This window comes from Athene noctua, chromosome 12 (genome assembly GCF_965140245.1).
Source record: "Athene noctua chromosome 12, bAthNoc1.hap1.1, whole genome shotgun sequence".
Taxonomy (NCBI): Eukaryota; Metazoa; Chordata; class Aves; order Strigiformes; family Strigidae; genus Athene; species Athene noctua.
Window position 1 is genome coordinate 14971712 of NC_134048.1, and position 26429 is coordinate 14998140.

General features: G+C 50.2%; 2 protein-coding genes across 19 annotated transcripts in view; both read left to right on the top strand.

Moving 5' to 3' along the window:
- Positions 1-4429, top strand: part of RNF145 (ring finger protein 145) — a 47115-nt gene extending 42686 nt beyond the window's left edge. For all 3 annotated transcript variants that reach the window (XM_074916118.1, XM_074916119.1, XM_074916116.1), the window contains exons 9-11: positions 1057-1204; positions 1888-2244; positions 3411-4429. In XM_074916118.1, the coding sequence (XP_074772219.1) occupies positions 1057-1204; positions 1888-2244; positions 3411-3854 (949 nt within the window). In that variant the 3' untranslated portion in view covers positions 3855-4429. The remainder of the gene's footprint in view (positions 1-1056; positions 1205-1887; positions 2245-3410) is intronic.
- Positions 4430-21820: 17391 nt separating this feature from the next.
- The window catches only part of EBF1 (EBF transcription factor 1), a 283869-nt gene continuing 279260 nt past the window's right edge, over positions 21821-26429 (top strand). For all 16 annotated transcript variants that reach the window (XM_074915724.1, XM_074915728.1, XM_074915735.1 and 13 more), the window contains exons 1-4: positions 21821-22706; positions 24155-24311; positions 24654-24717; positions 24975-25030. In XM_074915724.1, the coding sequence (XP_074771825.1) occupies positions 22573-22706; positions 24155-24311; positions 24654-24717; positions 24975-25030 (411 nt within the window). In that variant the 5' untranslated portion in view covers positions 21821-22572. The remainder of the gene's footprint in view (positions 22707-24154; positions 24312-24653; positions 24718-24974; positions 25031-26429) is intronic.

A 26429-nucleotide genomic window follows, 5' to 3' on the forward strand; every position in this document is an offset into this window, starting at 1 on the left:
CCAGCGTGTTCTGCCTGCAGCAATGTTAACTTCCAATACGGTAACAGAGGGAAAGGGAGTAGAGCCAGGATATGAGCATCTGCCCACTTTAAACAAGCAGTCTGTGGTAATAGTGTTTTAACTCTCTTCTGCTAAATCTCCCAGGCAGTTCTAAATCAACTAGGATCAGGGTAAATTCCACTTCAGCTCTCCCTTTCTCCCACACCCACAGACAGAGAATTGCAGACTTCACAGTAGTGTTCTGATGTTTCTTCAGGCTGTATTCAATTAGCCCATTTCTGCTGCTGTCCTGTCCCCCCAGTACTTTGACTTTTTCTGTACCCCGTTTCCAGAGCTAAATGATGTTAAAGTATAACCTGAGGGACATGTCGAGGTAGTGTAGTAAATTACTGGAGATACTCTGAAAGCCTTCACAAATGGGTGGGTGTAAAAAGATTGATGGTGTGTTTAGGTTGGGGAGGAGATTAGGAAGAAGTAGATGATAGCAGCAGCGTAAGAACTGGCAGAGATGAATGTTCAAGTCCCACTGCATTTCTTCTTTTGTGATCTTTGAATTGGAGAATAAAGGCAGCAGGGTTAAATCTGGTGATGAAAGGGAATACATGCGTATTAGCAAAAAAGACATAGAGGAGTTGTAATAAATATATCATTTGGAAGAACTGTTTATATAAAGAAGTGTACGAAATTACATGCATATTTAATGTTTTTCTTTATTTTAATGGACTTCCATCAGAAGCATTCAGTATCTAAGGTACTTAATTTGTCTAACCACTGACTTGACCCATTATGACAACTACTGTAGGTGAATTTTTTGCCTATAATCTTTGTCTTTGTATTGAAAACAGCAAAGGTCAGATGAGAGGGACCTTTTCATACTGTATATATTGTAGGCATACATGCTGGGAATGAGGCTATACCCAAGTAAAATAGAAACTCCTTTCAACAAGTTAAAGCCTTGAGAAAACATCTAATGTGCCTACATCCAACAGTCAGCCTATCCTTATTCTGACACTCAAATCTGACTTGAAAAATAAAAACCCATTGTGTTGTTTGCAGGAGTCTGTGGAAGCACTTCCGAGCAGTCAGCCTCTGTTTGTTCTTACTCGTGTTCCCCGCGTACATGGCCTACATGATTTGTCAGTTTTTCCACATGGATTTCTGGCTGTTGATCATTATCTCCAGCAGTATTTTGACCTCTCTTCAGGTAAGAATGTTAGCCCTGTAGTAACTGTGAAGCCCTGCATTTGCTGTGATGCTGTTGCTCTAGGGGGGGGAAATAACATGATGAGAAGAGGGATGATAGAAGGGCAGAAGTACAAGATACAATATAAAATCTCTTTCTTTATCCTATATCTGAGGCTAAGGAGCTCCTTGGGGTGGGCTGAGAACACAGGTGAATGGAAGTATGTTTCAAATTGTAAAGCCAGAAGGCTTTTGAAGGCATAACTGTCACAGTAAAAAGGGTTTTTTTTCCAGACCACTCATTTATGCATTGTTACTTAGCTGTGGCTCTTTGAAAGTAGTCTGATGTTCAAAACAAATAGTGTAAATACAGGAAATGTTTTGTACTATTTGTTATAACTTGCGTTTTTTATTATTAAATTTATGAAATCCCCCCTCATGCTGCTCAGCACTTTTGTTTAATCAACTCAAGCTATATTCTGGACTCAGTACAGAAGGGGAGGTACTTGGGAACAAGCTTAAATGCTTTGTAAGAAAGAGTGACTTTTGTTTGTCTTGAAGTTCAGCAACAATTTTACTACTTTGGGGCTTCTGCCCTGTTTGATTTGGGAGCATTGTGTGTACAGAGCTTGGTGGACAATGCTGAATGACTTAGCTCCAGTTCAGAACTGAATGCTGAGCTCACAGTCTTGCACTGTGTTACAGGTGCTTGGGACACTCTTCATTTATGTTTTGTTTATGGTGGAGGAGTTCAGAAAAGAACCAGTGGAAAATATGGATGATGTGATCTATTACGTAAATGGCACATACCGGTTGCTGGAATTCCTGGTTGCTCTCTGTGTGGTGGCATATGGTGTCTCGGAAACGATCTTTGGTGAATGGACTGTGATGGGTTCTGTGATCATCTTCATTCACTCCTATTACAATGTGTGGTTGCGGGCCCAACTGGGGTGGAAAAGTTTCCTTCTTCGCAGAGATGCTGTGAATAAGATCAAATCACTGCCTGTTGCCACAAAAGAGCAGTTGGAGCAACACAATGATATCTGTGCTATCTGCTACCAGGTAAGAATGGAAGTGTCAAAAGATTGACTTGAACTTAAATACCTCTAGACTGTCAGGTTCAGTCTGCAACTAGGAAAATAAGTTAATTGAATCATGTTTAATGTGTAATATTGTGCTCAATAAGCTACTTGGATTACCCAGTTCTCTGCTTTGTGTAAATTGATCTGGAGTGCTGGACTGAAATAGTTTTTAACCAATAAAGATACAGGCTGGATGTGTTTAAGCTTTCATTCTTTTTTCTTCAGTTATGCAACAAACTGTGTCCTTGAGCTTCTTTGAAACCTCTTGTGTGGGGGTTGAGCTGGTCTCAGTAGTAACAGCAAATGTGCCCTTTCTTCATTAGTGGAAGATTTTGTTACTGAAGGACAATGTGTACTCAGTAGCTGATTTGTTATTACTCCATAGAAGCAGCTCAGTCTCTGTAGACATAGCGACTTGAACTTCATGTGCAATGTCAGTTTTATAACAGAAACCTAATTATCAAAAGGTTAAGTGTCTTTCTAATGTAAGCTAGCAGATGTAAGGACCTTAGAAATCAATGCTGAAAGTAATATCTTTATCACCCCTCTAGCTCCAAGGTCTCTTTCTCTTGGATTGAAATTGTGGTTACATATGACAGTGAAAGAACCACCCTAAAATTAGTAGAGTGCAGTTCATAGAGTTTTGGATTGATTCCAAACTTGATACAAGCTCTTTGAAGAGTAAAACTATCGGTTCCAGATTGAATGACAGTGTTTGAAACACCAGACCTAGTAATACATGGGTCTTGGCTGACAGAGTTAGGGTGCTGCTTCTTTTCTGGTTTGCTGCTGTTACAGGTTGTGTCTGTAAGTGTGCTGGTTTTGACTTGCACAGTTGTTTCTTAAGCCAATTAATCCTGTGACTCAGCCTACAAAAGCTTTTATTAAGTTTAATAATGCTTTATAAATGAAGCTTTTTGCCTAATTTCTAATCCTTGTAATACAAACAGCCAAACCTGGCCTGTGTTTGAATTGTGTGTGTATTTGAATGTGGAGGCTTGTTGGTGTGAAGGAAGAAACATTCTTTTGCTTGCCTGTGGACTGCCTCCATCTCCTCTGTGGGTAGTGGACCTACTACATATATGGGGTGAGAGGAGAGGAATGGGACTGCAAATAATACTCTCTTTCTTTTTTCGTGTCTTTCAGGATATGAAAACAGCTGTAATCACACCATGTAGCCATTTTTTTCATGCGGGTTGTCTTAAGAAGTGGCTGTATGTGCAAGAAACCTGCCCTCTGTGCCACTGCCAACTTAAGAGCCCTTCACAGCTACCAGGACTGGGACTGGAGCCAGTTCAACAGCCAAATTCTAGTGCAGAGCAAAATACCAGACCTGGAGATGCAGCCGAGCCCCCCGGTGTCGAACAGGACAATGGGCCAAATGTGAAAGACAGCCCAGGCAAGAGCGATGGACAGGCTGCTGAGGGACAGGACAGCCTGGAGGCCTGTGCCCAGACAGAGGGCGCTCAGAGCACAGACGGTGACAGCAGCCCCTGTGAGGCCAGCCAGGGAGCAGCTTGTGCTGCAGAAATAACTGCAGCCCCAGAGGGGTGCCCTGCTCGGGATCCAAGGGTCTGTGTCCAGCCCTGAGGTGACAAAGGATGATGTGGGAACAAACACATTTCAGAGATCCAAGTTTGACTCAGAAGAAAACCAATCCTTCCACAGCTGTGAAAGAAGTTTAGCTATTAATGCTGGTCAAAATATAATCTCCCATGCTGATTTTTGTGGGCTGCTTGATAGTGGTAACTCCAGTGAGATGCAGTAGAAATGACTCCAGAAGCTCTCTGAACTGTGGGCATAGGAAGGATGTCTGGAAATAAATTGCAGTGAAAGAGTGTTTTCAAGGTGTAGGTGAGGGATAAGAGGAACAAGAGGTGTGTAAGAGGTTGTGTAGACAGACGGACAGAACTTTAGCTCGTGTTACAGTCAGGAAGAGGGTATCGCATACAGCCATGTCCCAGGGTACCCGAGAGGTGTTCAGTGCAGTGCGTTGCTGGTCTCTGACTGAGGTGCAGCTTTGCTGACAAAATTTTTTTATGGCACGTAAGCAAAAATCAAAGATAAAACAGCAGTGATTGTACTAGAAGATGGAAGCACTCTTAATACGTCATGTGTATGCTTTGGGTGTTCTTGGTGGGGCAATTGCATTTGAATTCATGTAATCTATAGTGACTCTTGACTTTTATGACGGAGTCTTCAATATTTTGATGTATATGAAACTTTTGCTAATAATGGGCACAGTCTGGGCTGTATGAAGTAAACTAAAGCTCTAATGAACACTTTGACCTCTGCTACCGTGTGAAGGAGGAAAGTGGGATGAGTTTTAGGGCACAGATAAAGGCCTTGCAGTACTGTGCTGTGTAATGTTTAATTCTTGCAGCTGAATTAAAACAGTATTAAACTCTGGCGATATTTGCACTTTGGGAATGAGTACATTATTGTGTATGATCAGACTCCGCAAATGCCACTTTTAAAGCTGTTAATAGGTTTGCACCTTTTTTTCTTTGACAAGGACATGTCCATACCTAAATTTTTACATGCATCATGGCTTCAAGTAGAACTGGGGTGGGGAAATAGGTGGGAGTAGGGGGCAGGCAATTTTTTTATGTGAATTTTGATATGAAGAGAAATTAGTCACTTATTTATACGATAGGCTTGACTCAAGTGTTTTTCAAAGTCGGTATTCCTAATGTGAAATGTGATACTATTTTATTTTTAGTAGTAAATTTGGATGTAGACTGACAGACATAGCTGAATGTCTTAATAAATTACATTTGAAGATTTTTACACCTGGTTATGTGATTCTTGTACTGCAGTTCTACTAATTAAGTATGTGTTGAGATGCTCTTCTGCAGTAGTAGTTCTGTTCCCCTTGGAGATCAGTGGAACTTCTGAAGCACACTCTCTTCCCACATTTCCATTTTGATGCTGTGTGTTGTGGTACCTCCCGGCCTCCCCTGGTCCTTGCCACCTGCCAGTACAGAACAACAGCAGAACACTGAGGCATTGCATAATTCAGACTGTTTCCATTCTAGCCACACTTAAAAGTCTGTGGAGGTGGGAAATGGGGAATTTCTGGGCAGCGCTGTCACAGAGTGCTGTTTAGCATCATGAAACAATTCACGATGCTCTGCCTCAATTCACAGAATACGTTCTTGAAGGATGCTCTGTGAAACCCTGCTTGCTGCCCCTGGGTGTGGAAAAATGACCTCAGAAGTTCCTCACACCAGTGAGGAACTTTGTGCAGGATCACCTCACTTACAGAGTAGGGAGCAAGTGGTACCCCAGGCCAACGGGAGCAGGAGAGCGCTTGGTCAGTCCTGTGAAATGAAGGTTGGAGGGGTTGTGACTGCTCTGTAGGTACCTCGGGTGAACACAAGGGAGGAGGGGAACTTGTGCTCGTCTACAGTATTCACACAAGGGCAGGAGGGGATCACGGGGGTCATCAGCTCCAGATTGTTGCTATCCCACACAGTATGTCCATCATCACTTTGATAAATATGGGAAGTGGTGTTGAAAAAGTAACAAAAAACAAGGTTTGCCTTCACTGCTTATGACAAGAAGCTGTTTCTAAGCCTAACTTATTTCTTGGCAATAAACCTTTAATTTCTACCCTAAATTATTCACAGCTAATTGGTAACACAAAAGCTGGAGGAGAGGACTACGAATTTACACCAACATTGGTAAGAGGTAAGTGTGCCTGGAGAGACTGCTCATTAAGAATCTACAAGAGATTCAACAACTGCGCTGCCTGCCAGGACTGCAGGTTGGAAACATGGATGTGGCACTGGAAAGGAGCCTGATGGACTAGGAAGGTGTGTGCTGTCTTTCAGGAGAAACTCTCCTGCAAGATTCCCGCTGGAGTGAACCAAAAGCAACTATTCTGTGCTGGAGAGGGTGCTCAAAAATGGATGGGGCTCAGGCAACCTTAGCAGAGCTCTACAGCCTGGCAAGAGGAGCATGATGAGATGAAAACAGCTCTGATGCACATTTTTTACTGTAAGAAGGGTATTTTCAAGGAGGAGAGGAGAGAAAGGAGAGGCTGCTAGCGTGGAGAGTTCATAGGAAAAGGGCTTTTCTTGAAAGATGGAAATTACCTTCATGAGATGCCAACACCATTACAAAGAGTTGTTTGTAGAGAGCAAGCTGAGGTGGAGTGTGTACATAACTGCGGGTTCACGAGGCAGAGGTAACAGGTTAGTAAAATCAGTTGGACTAGAAAGTTCAAGGAGGGGATGTGGGTGTGTATGTATTCATTTTTGCTTTGTTTTTGTTCTTCCAACTCAAAAATGCTGACAGAATATCTTTTTCTGAAAAACTAGGGGCAGCTAGCTCTAGAAGGAACTTAAAAATAAGCCTGCATGGAATGGGGGTGGGTGGAAAAGAAATACCGATAAGCCAAGCAGGCTGTATATTACAAGTCAGGAAGTGCAGGGGTGAAGTGAGAACTGCCAAAACTCGCCAAATTAGATCTTGCAGAAGAAATAAACTGCATAACTTGAAGGGGGACAGGAGAAAAAGGGGACAGGCTGCCATGGGGGAGCAGGAAGGTAAGGAATGAAATGAACCTTGTGTCTCGGTGCTCTGTAGAGCATCTGGGTGAATGCTTCTGACCCCCGAGCTTTGCCTAGTGCAGAACTCCCTCTTGGACATGGCTTGCTGTGAGTTGATTTTCTCTGGAGCTGTGAATGAGTAAATGGGGGGAAAAAAATGCTTTTTGAATGTTTATGATCAGGGTAAATGTAGGCTGAGGCTTGAAATCATCTTCATGTGGATCCCTTCTGATGGTGGCATGATTGACAAACATTTGGACTCCAAAAGATGCTTCCAGCCAGGTGATATAATGGGAACAGTTGGAAATTTTATGGCTGGTTGTTTTTTTATTGGAAGAGGGAGTGCTGATCACGTGATGTAATGGTGTATGTCTAGTCAATCCTGTTGAGTATCCCAGCGCTGCTGATTTACAGAGACCATTGGTCTGGGCTCGGAAATACATTTACATAAGGTGAGATGACTCCATGAAAAGAGCAAACAAGTCTGTGGCTAGGAATTTGAGTTGAAAGCCTTGGTTTGAATTGCACTGCTCTCAGCTCCCCTGACTTTTAGCTGCTTTGCAGCAGAAGAATCTATTTCCTTCCTTATTCATACGAAGCACTTTATTTTATGCCAAGGCAGAGAGTTCTTGAAATGCACAAGGTTTTCCAGTGTGGGAAAACATCTTCATTCCAAGTTCCTTTCCTTTCTTCCCTGATTCATTTTAAATTAAATTTCTAAGTTATCTCAATCCTTTTCCTAAAGTAGACCAGAGTTTGGGCTAAACTATCTGAATGTCTGAGAACAAACTTGTAAAACTTTTCCTAACTGGCAGGGGACGTTAAGGAGTTTGATTTCAGTCGGTTCAAAATTCAAATTGTGTCTAGCAAGTAAGATACACAAGAAGGTTGATATTGGTGTCTTAAAAAAAAAAAAAAACAACAACAACAACAACAACAAAAAAAAAACTAAACAAAACCAAACAACAAAAACCAAACCAACCATGCTTGGGAAAGAGAACTGTCTGTTCAAAGCATGTTATGTTTTTGGGAAGTGAGCTGTGTTCAGAATGAAAGTAGCTAAATTAGAATGAAACTGATGTTCCTGGGATTTGTTCAGCTCAGGAGAGCAAACAGCAGGGAGCTCGCTGGGTTTGAAGCAGGCGGCACGGCACAGCACGACACGGTAATCGCTGCACTGGAAGTTCCCAAGAAGGAAGGGCTATGGACCACTGCTGGCTTCTGCTGCTCTGAGGAGGGCTGGGGAGGCAACTAGTGGATTGGTGTTGGCTTCTTTTTCTTCCTGCATGTTAAATTTGTCTGAAGAGACCTTTAAATAATTTTCCAGCACTATTTCCCAGCCTCTGCAGTGTCTGGAGCTGTTGCATACTAGCTAAGTCTGTCCTGTAAGGATTGCTTATTCTGTCTTGCCTGTGATGTCACCCCGCAAAAACATTTGTGGAACAGATCTAGAAATACATTTCCCTACCAATCTCTTTGGCTTTGCTTGCACTCACAAAGGTGTTGGCAAAGGCAGTTCTAAACTCTTCAGTGTTACAATACCGAGTTCAGAAATTAACTGGTCCCTGTTTTTTGTGATAATGGGTGTTCAATCACATTAAGGATCACGGTTCACTCCCCCACACCCCAAAGATACTAGTTTTCTCTTTGACAATGCTTATTTCCTTTAGCTATGGCTATTTCATTTGCTAGCACCCTGCTAGAGTCCAAGACTAGAGGTGCAGTGACTTCTCCTCTTGGTGCGGTTCAGCGCTGCAGCACTGGACGGCTGTTCCTGGGAATGCCTAGTGCCGATGTGGGGACTCTGGCCAGGGAAATTCCATCTGTTTTCATAAAGGAAGTTATGTTTCAGTTGATAAACCACTCAGCAAATGTATTCTGTGGCTCTGAGTTCTTGATTATTCTCTTGAAAACAAACACTGTCTTTTAGAGAAAAAGCCTGCAAAACTTGGTGATCTCTCTACAACTTGGAGAGCATCTCTGGCATGCACATAAACCTGAAGATGACCATCATGGTTAAAGAGAAAATACGTAAAAGAAAAACAATTTATATGCATAAGCAACCAACCCAAATTAAAAAAAAGAAAAAAAGAAGAAAAAGATTTCTGTGTGTTACAAGTAACTAGACACAAATTTTCCCAGTGGTTGCCATTTCCTGGAGGCTTATGATCCACATCCTTAAATAAATCTGGTAGCTGAAACTCTCTGAGCTAATACAATAGCCAAAGACCAGATGATCTGTAGAATTCTGCAGCAACAGATGTGAAAAGCCCAGGACTGCGATGTGGATAGTGACTTAATTCTTAGGAATTTAAAATGTAAAACTGACTTAACTGCATAAAAATAATCAATTGAATAGGTATCTGGTATTTGTAAATGAAATGACATACAGTTTCTTAATTGACCATAGTCTGAGTTTTCTTTAAATTGATTGTTTGCTTCTAGCTTGGGGAAAAAATGCCAGCTGGAATGCAGAGGGATTAAGTTTTATTTATTTTCCTTGCTAAGAGCCACATTGTGCAATTTAAAAGAAAATGTCCTTGAAAGATGGGTTCCTCTGTAAACTGTTTCAGCCCTTGTTTGTTTTCAGATGGAAATTAATTTCTCAAAGACCTTCCGTGTTAGAAAGTGTGTGTTGATATGTAAAGAAAAATGAAAAATTGTAACCTGCTATGGTTGTGTTTTGGGTATAGCTGATCTGGTCACCTTGCTGGAAAAAAGGCTGTAATGGTCTTCATTTGCACAGGTGGTGGGAAACAGTCAGCAGGAAAGCCTCAAACCCAACTGGTAAATACCACTCGAATTCTTCATTATGCTTTGATGTACTTCGATATTAATCTTAAGTACTGCAGAAGATGCACCCAAGCAAGTCAGCTCCTTGTTGAGCTCAGCGGGTGCAGCGGGGGGCTCTGCTCTGTCCCGTTCCTGTGTCCAGCTGTAACACGTGGCAGTGAGGACTGACTGAAGCTGTTAGAGGCATTTTCACAAAAACTGGGCCTGTGCAGCCATTTCTCACTGGAGTAGGGTTGCATTTAAGATGGCTCTGGTGACTTCCAGGTCCCCTTTTTTTCCTAAAGGTGTAGATCTGAAGAGGAGAACTAAAGGAAGCTACAGGGTACGTTTTTCCCTTGGTGTGGACAAGGAATATTAGATGAGTCCTGACAGCTGCCCGACCCTGGAGGCAGGCACTAGGCCTGGGGTGACGGGTGGGCTGCCGTAATCTCAACAGAAAACACAAGTCTTACCCTCGTGGGGTTTTATTAGCTGGGCCTGGCTGTGCACTGATGGGTCCTGAATTGCTCCCTCTGGATTCAGACCCAGGTTATCGATTTGTGCTGGGCTTTCGGGGGGGGGGGGGGGGGGGGAGGGCGGTGCTGCCTGCGGTCGGCTCCTGCTCCTCCGGCCTTGTTCTCTATCAGACTGTGGGATCAAACTTCTCCCTGGGTAGAAAACCAGCACTAAACCTGTGCTTTGCTCCTGAGGATCCAACCCTCAAACATGTGTCCTGAAGGTGTTCCGACCCCTGCAAAACATCTGGATGAAATTAAGCCCCGTGCTTAGACTTCACCCCTCAGGGTCCCGTGCAGTGGGACTCCAAACTTCCCCAAGACCCGGGGCTGCTTCCCAGAGGGCTCACTTGTCTCCTTTTCAATGACAGAGGTGACCAGGATGAAGAAGACGGAGGCGAGAGGAAGAGGGAGGTTGGGAAGGGTGTGAAAGCCCGCGGAGAAGCCGGGGCCGGGGCTGGCAGCCCCCGCGGTGGCCACGGCGGGGCAGTGCCGCTCCGCGGACGGGAGCGGCGGGGGGGGCGCAGCACCGGGGGGTGCCTTCAGTGCGGTTTGGCAAATTTAAATAGAAACCGGGGAGTTTTACAGGGGGGAGAAATAATTTTTTTAAAAAATATTCCACAGTTAAATTCATCAACGAAATCCGAGCGGTTTCCCCGATGCTCTGCTAACAGTTCATGTCTGCGAAGTTTGCTGGGAAAAATGGGATTTACATTTACAGGGGATCAGAGATCTGCTCTGACAAGGGTATTTTTCTTTCCGCTTCAAAAAACCCCTTTTCTTAAAAACCAGATAGTCCATTCCCTTCTTAATGACGAAGCAATTAGTGCCATGAAGCAATTCCCTTTTTTTGGAGCTTCCCACAGATAAAGATTTATATGATAGAAATAATTTGATTGGGGTCAGGATTTCTGCTCAATATAACCCAAGGGTATTCTGAGAATTGCTTGGATTCTGGTGAAATCCCACTGGGTGCCAATCAACACTGTCCAGCTTCAATTATGGGTTTAGATATTTTTTCCTCTTCCCTTTGCACAGGGTTTTAAAGCTGAGATATGCAAACATGGGCCATTGTCAAATACTCCAATGGGAGACTGCTCTTCAGCTCCTTGAATACAATATCTTTTGCCTTCTTGCATAAATATTTTAATTGCTAATTTGCTGGTCTCATTTAACACAGATTTGGCATTTATCATTTGAATTTAAACTTGTTAAAATTGACAATTTTCTTGGTTACCTATGTTAATAATTTAAAGGGAAAGCTCATTATTAAATTATTATGGGTAATTATTTTGTAACTAGTGTGGAAACTGTCATTTCTGCAGCCTTAAAAGATCCAAGAAGTGTGTGCGGATCAATATGGATCAGATCTCAAAGTGTAAAGATGCACAGTAATATTGTCTTCTGTATAAAATTTTATGTAGCTGGGGAGAACTTTCAAAATTAAAATTAGAATTGAAATATAGTTCTTTATACTCGCAACTCCAAAGCCTTGGAGTCTGCTGAAGCAAAGTGATGTAGTTGAAGGGTCACAGCAGCCTTTTCAACTCTGGGTTTCAATTCATTCTGAAGCAGTGGCTGTGAAACTGGTGGGATGGGATTTGGGGGAGTGCACCTTGCAGAGCTCAACAGGAGTATTGTATACAATAAGATGTTTTCTGCATGTGTTTTGTGTGGGCTGTTTGTGCAATGCAGATGCTGTGGGTCTGCCAGACCCACCATTCAGCACCTTGCTGCCTTTTGCATGGCTAGTGTTTGTTTGTCCAGCACTTTCCCAGTGTGTCTAAGACTCCTGGAACAATGGGGGGAAATTTTTTTTGCCTTAATTTTTAATTTTCCACCTGGAAGGTACTGAGTTCAAAAAACAACTACCCCAAATATTAAGGTATGAAGCCTTGTTGTGGCACAGAGTAAAGCACAGGCTTCACTGTTTGCAGAGTCTATGGTCCAAGAAGACTGTGCAGTGCATGAAGTGAGCACTAGCACACATGGAACAGGATCAGGGCTATTGGTAGCAGTTCACGTTATTCCTGGGTGGCACTGATACTTTTTTCTTTGCAGGAAGATGTCAGGTAGCGGTTAATGCTCTGGATTCTGCTGATGAAGTAAGTTTGTTTTCTCTGATAAATGGTACTTAAGAGTGATGAATGAAATTTCTCTTTCCAGATACCAAAACCAAATGCAAGCAAGAGGGACAGATCATTTTTGCACACCCTGAAAAAGGTGACTGTCAGTTGTGTTCCTGTTTGTTAGAGAACGCACTTGTTAGGGTGCTGTTTGCAGGCTGCAGTTTGAGATCTGTAACTCCAGCACTCCCATCTAGCATGCACTGTACCTGCTGAAATGGTGGGCAGAGAAGGCTGAGTCCCAGTCCCGCAGGATTTCTAGGGGTCAGGTAAACACTGATGGTTTCAGTGATTCAGTGCTGAGCTTTACTGGGCAGAAAAATTCCTGTTCTGACCCTGCAAAGAGTGCGGAGGAGCCTTTCCCTGCCTGCAGCACCAGACTTCCCATCCTTGGCAGGTGTTTGTGCTGCAGCCAGCGCTCGGATGTTTTTGCAGGTACAGTGCACCCCCGCGCACCAGCCCCTGGCCCCCGGCAGCTGCCTCCATCCCTGACGCAGAAGCACTTGGCAGAAGTGTGTTATGTTTAGGTGGTGACACCGTCATCACAGATGTAATTCCCTTAAAAAGGATGTTTTGAGGTGCAAGGCGTGTTACCAAGGTAAGTGATGCCATCTCGGCCCCTCTAGCGCTCCCCAATTTCTCAGCATCCAGCCAGCGCTCTCCACAGCTGGATTTAGCCCACAGCACAAACGCGGAGAACAATGAGGTAAAGTCAAACACCCTCCTTCCTCCCGCCAGATGGCCCTCACGCTTTTTTAATTTCACTCTAAAGGGCTGGTAAATGCTCTGCAAGCACTTGGTGAGTTTACAAGGGATGCGAGTCTTTCCCGGCACTTTATTCTGGGAGCAGGCAGCGTGGACTCGTGGATGGTGCCAGCGCCTGTGGCGGACACTCCCCCGCCTTTCGCAGTGGTCCCCCTGTTTTTCTGGGTCTCTAAGTTGAGTCCTGAAGGAGGAGCACTGAGGGACTTCAGGAGGGTGCAGAGCAGGTCCTGGAAACGCTGCTGAGCTGGACCTTGCACATGTGTGTTACAGACCACGTCTAGCGCGTGCACCTGGCGCTGGTGCTAGTCTGGAGGCAGGCTGGGCGCCCGCGGGCCGGCGCCTGCTTCTTCCTCAGACATCAGCCCTTGGTCTCTACCCGTCAGCGGCTGCCAAATTCTGCCAGAGATGCTTTTTGAGAGCAAAGGACAGTTTGGGAAGTACTGAATTAGGCAATAACTAATTTTTCTGTTGGTCTCGGAGAAATAAATAAACAAACAACCCCAAAAATCCCAGTGAAAATAAAAGGACATTTACTAATTCCCTAACACTACCTTGACATTTGAGTTTCAGCTTTATGGTAGTGTTACAATATTGAGAAATTCAAACAGAACTTTTCAGCTTGCAAATTTGTGAATTTCTGGGTTTGGCACTAGCATAAACCAGTTCTTGATCCTGGATTTCCTAATGTTTGCATCTTCCCCCATACGCCAGGATCATTTTCCCTCTGAGAATGATACAGGATCTGGCTCTCTCATACTGTGATGTTACTGGTGTATTTTACTGTATTAACTAGTAGATTTGTTTATGCACAGAAAAGTTCTGCCCAGACATCACTGCTATAAGCTTTTCCATCTGCATGCCCCCATCCTGAACTTGATGTACTGTAGGGCTGAGGGCGGCTTGTGCGTGCTCCAGCCTTGCAGTCTTTTCTATCGGGATTAGCTTTAAGGGGCTCAAGTTGTTGAAGGGTTTTTCTACTGATAAATGGATTGAGACTCATATTTTAATCTCACGTCATCAAGCATTCATCAGATACTCCTGGTCATTACTGACAGAGCCAGGTTTGAACTAGTGACCTAGCAGTAAAAGGTCCCATTAGCAGTTTCCTTAAACTGTCAAGTCATTGCGTAACACAAATGAAATGCGATGGGATTATTTTTTTTTCCCCCACAGGTAAAGACATTTGGTTTCTGCCTAATTTTTATTTACTAATGACTGTGTTACCAAAACACTCCATGTTAAAGTCTTTATATAAGCCAGACATACGAAGAAATTCAAAGCTATGGGGTGTATCACCTGAATGCAGCCCCTCCACCAGGGCAGTTGCGTGGTCCCGCAGTGCCATGCAAACTTCACCCGTTTGTTTCCATGAACTGCAAGAGTCCTAGTGGCAAATCCCATCCTCACTGTGCCAGGCGCAGCACTCGCACCCGTGCCAAGACACATCCAGGCTGCGTGTGTTGTGCTCTGTAAGCAATAAAACCAGAGACTGACAGGCGTTTAGAAAAGCTTCTTTGGCTCACGTCACACTGCACTGCTCTCTTACCAGCAATTTTTGTATCCAAGTTCTTTCTTCATTTGAAGAAATAATGGGGGGGGGGGGGAAGAAAAATTACCTCCGGCAGTCATGTTATAATGGCTCTTGTGCTGACAGCCCTTTGGGAACAGTGGCAGCAGCAGGGTAAGTATATATGACATCTTTGTAGTGATAAAGAAACAAATAAATGTTCCCATTAACACTCCATCAGGTCAACAGCTATTCCAGACCAACATGATGTTAGAGGAACCGGTTTGATTCATATCATCTAAGACACACTTCTCTTGCAACATATCTTCTGGAAGGCACATAAAACAGAGGTCCTGCTCTAACCAGGTGGAGTCATTAAAGAATCAGTGAACTTTTTACAAGTTGCTTGAAATACCCTGGCTGAAATCCAGCTCCAGCGTTGTTGCTGTGTCTGTTCAACAGCTCCTTCATCACACCATGACAATGACTGTTTCAGTGCTGGAGGAAGTAATTTCTCCCTACATTGTTTGTAACGCATTTTGGGAGGCTTCTGAACGCTTCCTAAGCCCTGCAGTGAGATCAGTGGGATGTGAGCCTTACCATAACAATCTGCTCGGGCAGCACGAGCAGTATTTGTATATCATCCATAATGAATGGGTGTGCATATGGAACAAACACACACATACAGATGCCTGCTCAGACAGGCTACCCTTTTCCTACGCAAGTCAGTGTGAGTTGTGCTTGAATAAGTACCACGATGTCTCTCGTTCCCTGCAAAAATGCTAGGTAGTGAACAACAACTTCCAAAAAATTTCTGTTCAGGAGAGTGTTTAAGCACACTTTAGCTCTGCTGAAATGCAGACTTTAAAACAGGTACAGACTTTCTAATTAACATGGGATAACCCAGAGTTCCTAACGAATGTGGTGCTTCCTTCCCATATAACAGGCATTGTCTGGTTGTCTCCTTACCAGAACTTTTATTACTTTTTCACACAGGTTGAATATTTTTGAGAAAAGGTCCTGAGAAGGGATGTGAGAAGTCGGGGTGGATGTCTTTGCCTTGAGTCACACAGATACTGGGCAAAGATAAAACCAAAGAAATCCCCTCTTCTGGATCATGCAAAACTGGGGACTTGAACTTCAAGTTGTCCAAGGCACTGGAAAGTACTTATAAAAGTGAGTATCTCTTTGCATCTTAAATTTCATTGCAACCAAAACACTTCTATGCTCTGTTCTGGCAAAATCTCACTGGTCAAAGGTGTGTCTCCAGCTCCAGGCAAAATGTCAGAGCCCAGATGAAGAACTTAGTTCTGCTTCTGTTGAAATCATAAGACTTTCTGATGCTAACATGAATGCCAGAGAAAATAGGTTTCAAAATGGTCAGCACAAAAAGAGCAGCCAAATCCTGAGCAGTCAGGTCCTAGTCATAGAGAACATAACTCTTGCCAACCCAGCCAGTTATGTGTCTCCCTTATTGCTCCCCTATTTGAAGAAAGAGCCTGGGATTTTGGAGTACACCCCTCAAGAGAGCTTGTGCACCTCTGAAGTCAAAATCCCAACACGCGAAGTCCTCAGAGTTTATGTGTTTAAAAGGAGATGCAGATTCTTAAGTCGCTTAAATACTTCTGATAATATTCAGTCTTGATTCAGCAAAGCGTGTGACAACTTTAGTAGATGGTTAAATCCATTCCATGTAATATGCTTAAACTCATCCTCTCAGAGGGAGGGAGTGCATGCCTCTGGGTTTCTCCCTTTCCTCTTAAATGGGAGACATGTACTTACATCTCCCTGAAGCCAATAGCAGTTGATTATATGCTTTGCTGAACTGACAATGTAAAAATCATAGCAAGATTTTGTGTGATAAAATAACCATAATCTGTCCAGTGGCTGCCAGAATAAACAAATAAATACAAGCTAGCCTTAAACATATTGCAGGCTTGTGTGAGTACAGTTGGGAACAGAAATCTGCAGCTCTTCATCTTTAGTATATCGGTGGAAATTGCACTATGCCAAAGAAAGAGATTTCATCTGCTCTTAGCTGTGCAAGCAGAGGCTGTTACCCCCTGTAGGGACGGTTTGCCCTTTCGGCACGTGTAGGGCAGCCAGGAGGGTCCCAGGGGGCGTCGGGCCTGGGGGCACTGCCAGGCCAGGGGTGGGCAACTACACCTGCAGCCCCCTTTGCCCCAGGACAGCTGACAGCGGACCCCTCCGACGGCTGACAGCGGCGGGGCGGGACCCCGTGCCCTTGCCCACGACCAGCAGCCCCGCAGGCTCCGTGAGCACCGCGGGTATGTGGGGTGCCCCGCAGCACCCCCTCCCCAGCCCGGGGGGTGGCTCTGCTCCGCGCCCTCTGGGCTCAGCATCAATTCGCTGTCGGACGCGGGGACGCGGGAACCCCATGGGACGGACGGGGGCTGGGATGCGGGGATGGGGGGGCTGTGGGAGCCGCTCTCTCTCCCCCCGTACCCCCCCGCCCCCCGAGGCGCGTCCCCGCGGTCCCGGCGGCAGCAGCGTCCCCGCGCGGCCGCCAGGTGGCGCCGTGGCCACGCGGCGCGGCGGCCCCGGCACCGCCCCCCCCCCCCGAGGGGCGCTGGGCCCCGCTGCGGGAGGGGGGAATGGGGGGGCTGCCCCCCCCTCGGCCCGGCCCGGCCCGTGGGAGCGGAGGGGGGTGCCCTCCTCTCTCCCCTCTTCCCTGTCCCCCGCCGCGCAGCCCCGTGCGGGCTCGCCCCGACGTAACGCCACAGCTCTGCTCGCCCCCCCGCCCCGCCCCGCCCCGCCCGGGGTCTTCTGCCTCGGGCGGTAACGCGGGGGAATGAGCTCGGGGAGGGGGCGTTTCCTCCCGTCCCGTCCTTCTTCCCACGGGTCCCTGGGAGAGGCTTCGACACGTCGGACTCTCTCTGCCGCCTGACAGCCCTCCCCGCCCCGGGGTCCCGCACCCCTCCCGCTCCCGGGCACTCCGAGGTGGGTGTCCCCTCCTTCCCCCCCACCCCTTGCAGGTCTGGCGGGCAAACGCTTCCCTCAGCGCCCCGCTGGTTCCGACCCGCAGGAGTTAACCCTGCCCCAGGGCCGGCAGCATCCCCCTGCCCGACGGGAGGCAACGCGGGGGTCCCCAGCTCCAGTCCCCAAGGTGCAGGGGAGACATGAGGAGGAAATCTCCTGCGTGAAACGTTTCCGTCTAGGTTGCTTCTTCATGGCAGCTAGGGTAGAAGTGGGGTTCTGCCATCACTGTGCTGTGGACAGACCCTCTGGTCCCAGAGGCATCCAGCCTGCTGCCTCCTGAACAGGGCAGGCAGAGCATCATATCCCAGTCCTCTGAGCCTTTTTGTCCTCTTCTCCATCTCCACAGGAGCAAGTCAGGTAGAAAGAATACAATACCCCATGTAGCTGAACAGTGTTATCGCCTGCCAGGGCAGACACTGGATTTATCTGTGGATCAAAACAGGAGCCTGTTGGCTATAAGGAAAGTACTCATGAAAAATATTTGCTGGGGAGGATACAAGTGAAGTGTTCCCAAACCCTCAAGCCCTTTCCACCTCTGCATCAGCAGAAAGTACAGGTATGTGCTCAGACACCGAGTGCTCTGCTTTCCGTCCCACCTTGAGAGGAGAGGCTGCTTTTCCCTTTTCCCACATCCCCCCATTCCTTCTGAGAAGGGCAGGAAGGAGCACAGTCCCGTTGGGGGGTGCCTCATCCAGCTGCAAAGGTCAGGGAGGAGGGAGCAGAAGGATTTTCTCGCAGAAATTCCCATTTCCAGCTGCTTCTTCCCACCCTTGGGGTCTGGGCAGAGGGAAGTGGGGCCTGACTGTCGCCCCTGTGCCGGCAGCCCAGGCAGAGGGAGCGGGGACTGGAGGCAGGAGGAGGGAGTTATCCTGGATAAACTCCAGGTCAGAGGCGAAAGGGGCCTTGAGCCCACTTGGAAACGGTGTCAGGGCAGGGGAGAGGCCTCTCCCCACGCAAAAGATTCCTGAGCTCTGGGACCTCTGTCTCCAGCCTCACAGGGGTTGTGTTTGTCCTCTGGAGTGAAGCCTCCTTCCATGGCCCCCTTGTTCAAAGGCCTCAAAACCAGTGGTACCCCAGGAGCCCTGTTTTTTCCTATATTGATCAAGCAAACCAGAGCCCTTTCCTCCTCTTTTCCTTTCCACTGGCAATTGGATCCCAGCGTTGCTGCATCCCTGCTATCTGTCACAACCAGGGACACTGTGACCATGTCCTGGTCCAGTTTGTAAGCTGCTCTTGCCCGCGCTGTGAAGTTGCAGATCATGGATTTGTGTTGCTGGGGTAAAATCCACAGCTCAACCGTGCATCTCTCACTCACTTTGGGAGTGAAGTGTTTACTCACCCCTGGGAGCAAATCGCAGCCTGCAAATCTGTGTGTGTTTTATTCGGCGTTGTATGTTGGGAGCATTTAACTCGGGCTCGTAGGGAAGCCTCGCTGCCGTGTGCCTGAGTTTCTTTCTGCAGCAAAACAGTTAAACGCTGAGTCCCGGCCAGCCCACCAAGGACTCCCCCGTGTCCTCCAGCTCAGTTTGCCATGCCGAGGAAAGGACAAACTCAGCTTGCCACATGAATACGCCCTGGCCTCCTACCCGGGATGACAGCGGTGCGCACCCAGAGCGGCTCTGCTGTGGCAGTTGCTGGGGTGCGGTGGCCTTGGTCACCTGAGAGCAGACCCAGGCGGTGTGGAGAAAGTGAGTGCTAAAGGCGGCTGGGAATTCTTTAAAATAAAACCCCCGTTACGCTAAGGTTGGCCTCTGTGGTGTGGATGGAGCACAGAAGTCTCCTTGCCTGCTGCCAGGTCTTTTATTTTTTTCCTTCTTCTTTTTTCCTTCCCCCCCCCCCGCAAGTCCTCACTTTCTCACCCCCTCCTTGTTTCAGCTCTGCTTTTCTTTCACACTCCTCCTGTGGGGGTCGAGCCAGTGTTTAACTCTTTCTTCTTTGCAGCAATTAGTTAGTGGCTTTGAGACTACCCGTAAGCTCCGGGTGGGGCATCTCCCCAGCCCTCAGGAGGAGCCTCGCCTGTGTGTTGGGCACAGAGGCACGCACGTGTGTGTGTACATGGAGGAAAGCAGTGGAGAACTTGTCACTTTTATTGTCGTGGCTGGCTGTCCCGCCCAATGGAGGTGCCCTCAGACTGCTGCTGGGATGCTGTTCCCTTCAGCATCCGGGAAAAGGCATGGAAACGGTCCCCTGATCCCCTGAACAGATTTGAAGGGCAAAATCTGCCAACTGCTCGGTATATTGATTCAAATGCATTATTCCTCCCTGGGCAGATCCCTGCCCTGGGAAAGGAGCAATCAGTGCAGGTGCAAATAGCTCTTAATTGCAAAATGTATCTCACCACGGAGGCATTTAGGCTGGATATGATACGAGTGATACAGCAGCAGCCTGAAGACGACCAATAAGCCAGAGTGCTGCAGGGGCCAAACTACTCCTATGCAATACCTATGGCGTAAATATTCATGTATGGCTGTATGTCTGTGTTCCTCCACATGTCCCCGAGATATGACACAGTAGGATTGTGTGAAAATTCAAATATCATCTGCGGGGAATGTGAAAACTTGCTCTCCGTAAGGGTTCCTGTGTGAGCGCGTGGCGTATGCTGGATGGGGATGTTCTGTGTGCGGACTCGCCCGGAGCCAAGGGTCGGGAGCAGTTTCTCGTTGCCAGTGAGGTGCTGGCAGCGGGCTGAGCCTGCCCGGGAGCCAGAGCTCTCAGGCCGAGCTTTAGCCTGTTCCCAGAGTGATGGACGGGGGGCTGAAGAGGGTCCGAGAGAGCTGTCAGGCTGCCTTAGGGTGCCTGCGGAGCTCTGTACCGGTGCTTATAGCCTGTTGGACGTGGGGAGCCTGTTCGCCGGGCCGGGCCCTTAGCTGTGCTCGGGACGGGCAGTTGGTGAGCTCCGCGGGGCTCCGCGCAGCCCCTGGAAGGGGCGGACAGCAGCCGCGGGAGCAGCCGCCCGCCCCGTCCTCCCCCGCCGCTGCCGGGGCAGCACCTCTCGCACCTCGGGGAGGGGGATGGAGGAGCGGGGGAGCAGTTCAGACATAACCCCGACACTTCAGAGGTTGCCCTCCCCAACGCGGGGTCGGGGGGTCCCCTTCGAGCCTCCGCGATGAGACATCGCCGCGTGGAGGGCGAGTAGCCCGGCTTACCGGGACGCACCAAGGTTTGTTTTATTTCAGTGTGCAAAAGCTGCGCAAGCCTGTCTTTGGGGAGACATCACCCGCGCAGCCGGCACTGCGTAACCCACGCAGCCCACTCCCTTGCGCGGCCAGAGCCCGGGGCGCAGGGGAGCGGCGCAACAACCGTGCGGGAGTTGCGCGGGGGGAAGGATGGGGGTTGAGGCCGGGAAACCGACGGGTGCCAGGTCGGGGAGCCCGCGGAGAGGTGCGGAAACTGCCCCCGCTCCGCCGCCGCGCAGCCAGCCCAGCGCTTCCCCGGCGAGCGCGGGAATTGGTTTCATTAGTAGTATTTTTCCCTAGAAAAAAAATCGGACTTCCTAGAAAAAAATAAATAAATTGGACTTTCTCCGTGAACTGTCCTGTTCGGAAATGGTGTGTTTCTGCCGCAAAGCAGCACACGGCTGCCGAGAACGGGGCAGGACCCGGGGCGAGCTCTGGGGGTTCGGCGGGATTTAGGGGTTTGCAGAGGGGAAGGTGGCGGGGCCCGGGGCCCGTCCGGCTCCGGCCCGGCTCCCCACGCGCGTTTCCAGCGGCGTTTGCGCTGGGAGTAACCCCGCTGCGTGAGGCGGCCGCTCCTCGGCGGGCTCGGGCGGGGGGCTCCGCCGGCGGGGCACCCCGGGCTCCGGGCGGCCGGGCGCGGGGGGGCGGCCCCGGGCGGTGGAGTTGGGGGGGGCTCTGCCACCCTCGCGAGCAGCGCTGCCGCTCGTCCCCGCCGGCCGTGCGGGAGCGGGGAGCGCGGCGCGGGGCGCTGGGGAGGGGGTGTCGGTGCGGGCCGGGGGGCGTCTGTGCCCGCCGCACCCCCGGTTGTCCCCGGCGAGCAGCGCGGCGCTCATGAACAAAGGCGCGATCGTGTCTGTGTCAATGCCCCCCCCCCGCCCCCACCCCGGGGGGGGCTTTGGGGCAACTTCCCCCCCCCCCGGCCCCGAGCGGGGCGTCTGGGCGGGGCTATGCTAATGAGGGAGCGTGGCCTCGCCCCCGCGGCGGCGCCTCGCGGGCGGCCATTGGCGGCGGCGGCGCGGGTGTGGGGCGGGGGAAGCGGTGACGCGATGCAAATGAGGGGGCGTGGCGGCGGCGGCCCCGCCCCCCGCCCGCCGGGGCTGCGGGGCTCGTGTTCGGCGGCGGGGACAGTCAAAGTGGCTCCCAAAGGGAGAGACGGCGAGTCCGCCCCGGCGCTGCGGGAGAGGGAGGGGGCGCGGGCACTGGGAGCCCCAGGGTCTCCCGCCGTCCGTCCGTCCGTCCGCGCCGCGGGTGCGCCCCGCTCGCTCCCTTCCCGGCGTGCGCCCGGCTCCGGCAACTCGCTTCCTGCGCGGCTGAAGGAGGGAGGAGAGAGCGCTTCGGCTGGGAGAGGAGAGGAGAGAAGAAAGAGGGAGAAAAGAAAGAAAGAAAAGAGAGGGGGGAAAAAGGGGGGGGGAAACTTGCCTCTCTTGTCACTGGAAAATGACACTTGATGTAGCAGAGCCTGCCGCAGCTCCCGTTCGTCCTATTGTTTCTTAAACTGCCATCTGAGATTTTTTTTTTTTTTTTTTTTGCCTGCTGCCATCCGAGGGGTGTCTTCATACAAAAGGGACTTCAAGTACTCCTCCGGCTTGCGAGCGCTGCAACCAACCCCCAGCACCCTGCCAGCCCCTCCAAGCACCCAAACAAACTGCACACGCAGCAAACAGCAGCAACAAAACCGGGCTCTGATTGCCTCTGGATTTTTTTTTTTTTAATGTGCGTGCCTGTGTTTGCTTTCTCTGACTTGCTTTGATTCCAGAGATCAGCTGCAGAGAGAGAAAAAAGAAAGAAAAAAACCCCCATATATAACAGTCCGCCTGGCGATTTCATCACTTTTTTTTTTTTTTTTTTTTTTTGAGTAAAGAAGGAAGATTTGCGCCGTTGTTTCTGATTCATGTTTGGGATTCAGGAAAGCATCCAGCGGAGTGGGAGCAGCATGAAGGAAGAGCCCCTCGGCGCGGGGATGAACGCGGTGCGGACCTGGATGCAGGGAGCCGGCGTCCTGGACGCCAGCACGGCCGCTCAGAGGTAGGCAGGCTCCGCGCCCGCGCCCCGCTCCGCGCCCCGGGGCGCACGTCGCCTGCAGCGCTGCTCCCCGCGGGCAGCGCCTTTCCCCCTGCACCAACAAAAAGCCGGCTCTGGAGCTCTGCTAACAGCAGTGAGTTTCGCGTAGATGTCGCCAGTTAAATATTTATCCCTCTTGTCCCGTAGGAATGACTTTTTATTAAATAATAATAATAGTAATAATAAAAGGAAGCGGCGAGTTTCGCTAGGTAGGAATAGGTGGGTTTTAATCTCTCTAGCCCCTTGTGTTCGCGCGGAGGAAGGAGTTTTCAAAACTCTGTTTGCTGCTGATTTAGTCTTAAAATCTCCAAATGACACTTTCCTCCTCCGATAAGCAGCGAGTTGTGCACGGATGTATCCAAAATATATTTCTCTACCTCGCTTTCTTATCCTCGTCAGAATCAGCAGCTTCCCTTCTCCTCCTCCGATAAGCAGGGAGTTTTGCAAAGCTTTCTCGAGGAGAAATTTAATTCGAACCCCCTTTGTAAAACCACTGCCACTTATCTTAGATATTTTTTTAAAAAAATAAATCCCTTCAAACAGGAGGTGGATTTGGTGAAGCTGCGCCCAGCCTCGCTTTCTCATTTCTCCTTCTCCCCATCCTCTTCCCCGCGGAAGAAAAAAAAAAAAAAACAAAAAACCACCAAACAAAACAATCCCCTGAAGCCGGATTCGCAGCCTGAGCCCTGGAGCCGGCATCAGCTAAGAAGTTTAATGTTGACATCTCCCGGTGTCTCCCACCTCGCCCCGCACCCCTCCCTTTGGAGCCCTCTAAGGAAGGGAAAGTTTCTGCAGGGACAACCCTGAAATATTTCAAGTTGTCTCCTCGGCTGCCGTCGCGGTGTTTACCCACCACTCCGGCGAGGGGAGGAAAGGCTGCCAGGACTGAAACTGAAAGATAAGGCACATGGGCGCTCGGGTGACAGCTCGGAGCCGACTTTGAGAAGTGGCAGGACCAATGCCGCTCCGCGGGGCAACGCGCCGGCGGGGCTGAGCGCGGCTCCCCCGCCATGCAGGGCCGGCTGCGAGCGGGCACGGCCCCCGGGGAGGGTTGGTGGGTGCCGGGGTGGGAGTGGGAATGGGGGGGGCTGCCTGGGGCTTTTGGGGCTCACCGCAGGGCGGGATGGGGTCGGGTCTGTGCCCCGCTCCCGGCTCCGCGGGGTTTCGGCGTGGCCGCCCTTGAGCACGGCTTTGCCCTCGCCCGGAGGGAAGAGCCCCGGGGCGACTCGGGGGATGCTCAGCCCCGGGGCGACTCGGGGGGAGCGGGGGATGCTCAGCCCCGGGGGAGCCCGGCCGGGTCCCGGCGGGGGAGGGCAGGGGCCCGGGAGCCGCCTGGGGGGCGGGGGGGGGGGTGGGGGGTGTTGAGGCCGCGTCGTCGGGGCTGCCGCTAACCCGCGTCTTTCTGGTCCCAGCGGAGTGGGTCTGGCCCGGGCTCACTTCGAGAAGCAGCCTCCTTCCAACCTGAGGAAGTCCAACTTTTTCCACTTCGTCCTGGCTCTGTACGACCGGCAGGGGCAGCCCGTGGAGATCGAGCGCACCGCCTTCGTGGGCTTCGTGGAGAAGGAGAAGGTGAGTAGCCCGGCGCCCACGGGGGCTCGGCCGCCTCTCCCGGGTCCTTCCCGCTTCGCTCCCCCGGGGCCGCGGCACCGGCTCGTCCCGGGAGCCACCGCCGCCTCCCGGGCGCTTTACTCTTCGCCCGTCCCGGGGGGCAGCCGGGGAGGGGGTGTCCTCTCATCCCTCGTTGTTCCCGGGGTAGAGGAGGGGGCTGAGAGCTGCCCCGTCCAGCCCCGGAGGCACCCGGCATGCGAGTGATGGAGAAGCTTCATATATGTATGAACACAGACATTTCTTTTTTTTTTTTTTTTTTTTTTGTCTTTTTCCTCTGGCCTCCCGTGTCCTCTTTGACTCTAGGAAGCCAACAGCGAAAAGACCAACAACGGGATCCACTACCGCCTCCAGCTGCTCTACAGCAATGGTAAGGGCTGGGAGCCCCCGGTGTCAGCCCCCCCACCCCCCTCCCCGCCGCCGCCGGCCGCCCTCCCCTCGCCTCCTCGCCTGGGAAGCCCACCCGAGGCCGGGGACCCGCTGCCCCGGTTCCCCTCCGCTCCGCGTATCCCTGCGCTCGGTGCCTGGGCGCAGCCGGGACACGGGCGGCCCCGGCGGGGCGGGGGGGGAGCACCCGTCGCGCTGCCGCCGGCCGACCCCGCTCCTCACACCTCTGCCTTGTTTCAGGGATCAGGACGGAGCAGGATTTCTACGTCCGACTCATCGACTCCATGACCAAGCAGGTAGGTGCTGCGGGACGCCAGCGGAAGGGGGTGGGGGTGTTGCGGGGGGGTGTGGGGGGGTGGCAGCCGTCGGGGCGGCCCCCGGGAGCGCGGCGGGGCGGCCCGCGGAGGCGAAACCCGCCCCCGAGGCTCAGCGCAGCGGCTCGGCCCCGGCGGGGAAGGGGCTGCCGCCTCCCGAGGGGCACGGCTGCGCTCCCCGCTCCGCACCCGCGGCCGGTCCCCGCGCAGCGGCGGGGGCTGCAGCGCCGAGCCGCGGGGACCGACCCCGGCGTCGGGGCTGCGCGGAGGGTCCCCGCGGGACCCTGCCCGCCGCCGGGCTTGGGAGCTCCGAAAAATACAGGGGACCCCTCCCGCCGTCCTAGTCCGGGCTGGGGCAGGTTTTGCCGCTTAATTAGTAAGAATTAACCTCCGGCCTCCGCCGGGCCACCACACGCCGCGGCTCAGGCGCGGGGCTGGGGCTGTCCGGGGTGAAGTCGCGCTGCCGCCGGGTCCCGGGGCTCCCGCTGCAGCGGCCGCATCGTGGCTCACGATCGGAAAAGTCCCCGAAACGCGGCGCGGGGAGCGGCGAGCTCGGGCTCGGGGAGGGCGGTCGGGCAGCAGACCTTGTCAAGGGATTAAGCCTAATTTTGAGCTTGCTCTTTAGCTTCCTAAACAGAGTAATAGCGTGCGTGCCTACCTGCAGTAAATACTTTCCTGTATGAAAACAGTATTTTTACAAAGAGACTAGGTGAACAAATCGATTCTCTCTTTTTAAAAAAATTGTTCCTCTAGCTTTTCCTTCTGCTCCTGTCGGAATATTTTTCTCTTATTATACGTTTCTTCTCAGTAGTTGGGATTGCTTTTAAACCTTTTAATCCTTAAGATATGTTTTTTTCCTCCTAATCTGTTTTACTTGTTAAAGAATATTCTTAAATTTTATTTAGGAAAAACATCAAGCTGCTTTTTTTTTGTACCGATAGGAAAAGTCAGTCCCTGTATGTTGTCTGTAGGGAAAAAAACTCTTGGCTTGTATTTGGGTTTCTTTTCTACAGCAAAACATAAAGCTCTAAGGGCTGAGTTTGTTTTAGAAAACTCTCTTTGATGGTCCCAAAACATCCTTTCCTGCTATTGAAGACTTTCAACAGAAAAAAAAAAAAAAAAAAAAAAGAAAAAGAAAAAAGGAACTCGGATGAATTTTACTAGAGAATCCACTATGCATCTGAACTCTGTTATACACTTCCAAGCAGAGCCCATTCCCTGTAGGAATTAAAACAGCAGCAACATACCCTCCTTCATAACAAATCTTGGACAGCATTTGCTGTCATTCCTTGTTTTTCAGGCACAGATTGGTTAGTTTGTGTTAAAAGTAACAAAGTCTTCCTGATATATGAACTCTTTTTAGTCCTTTTGGAGCTTATGT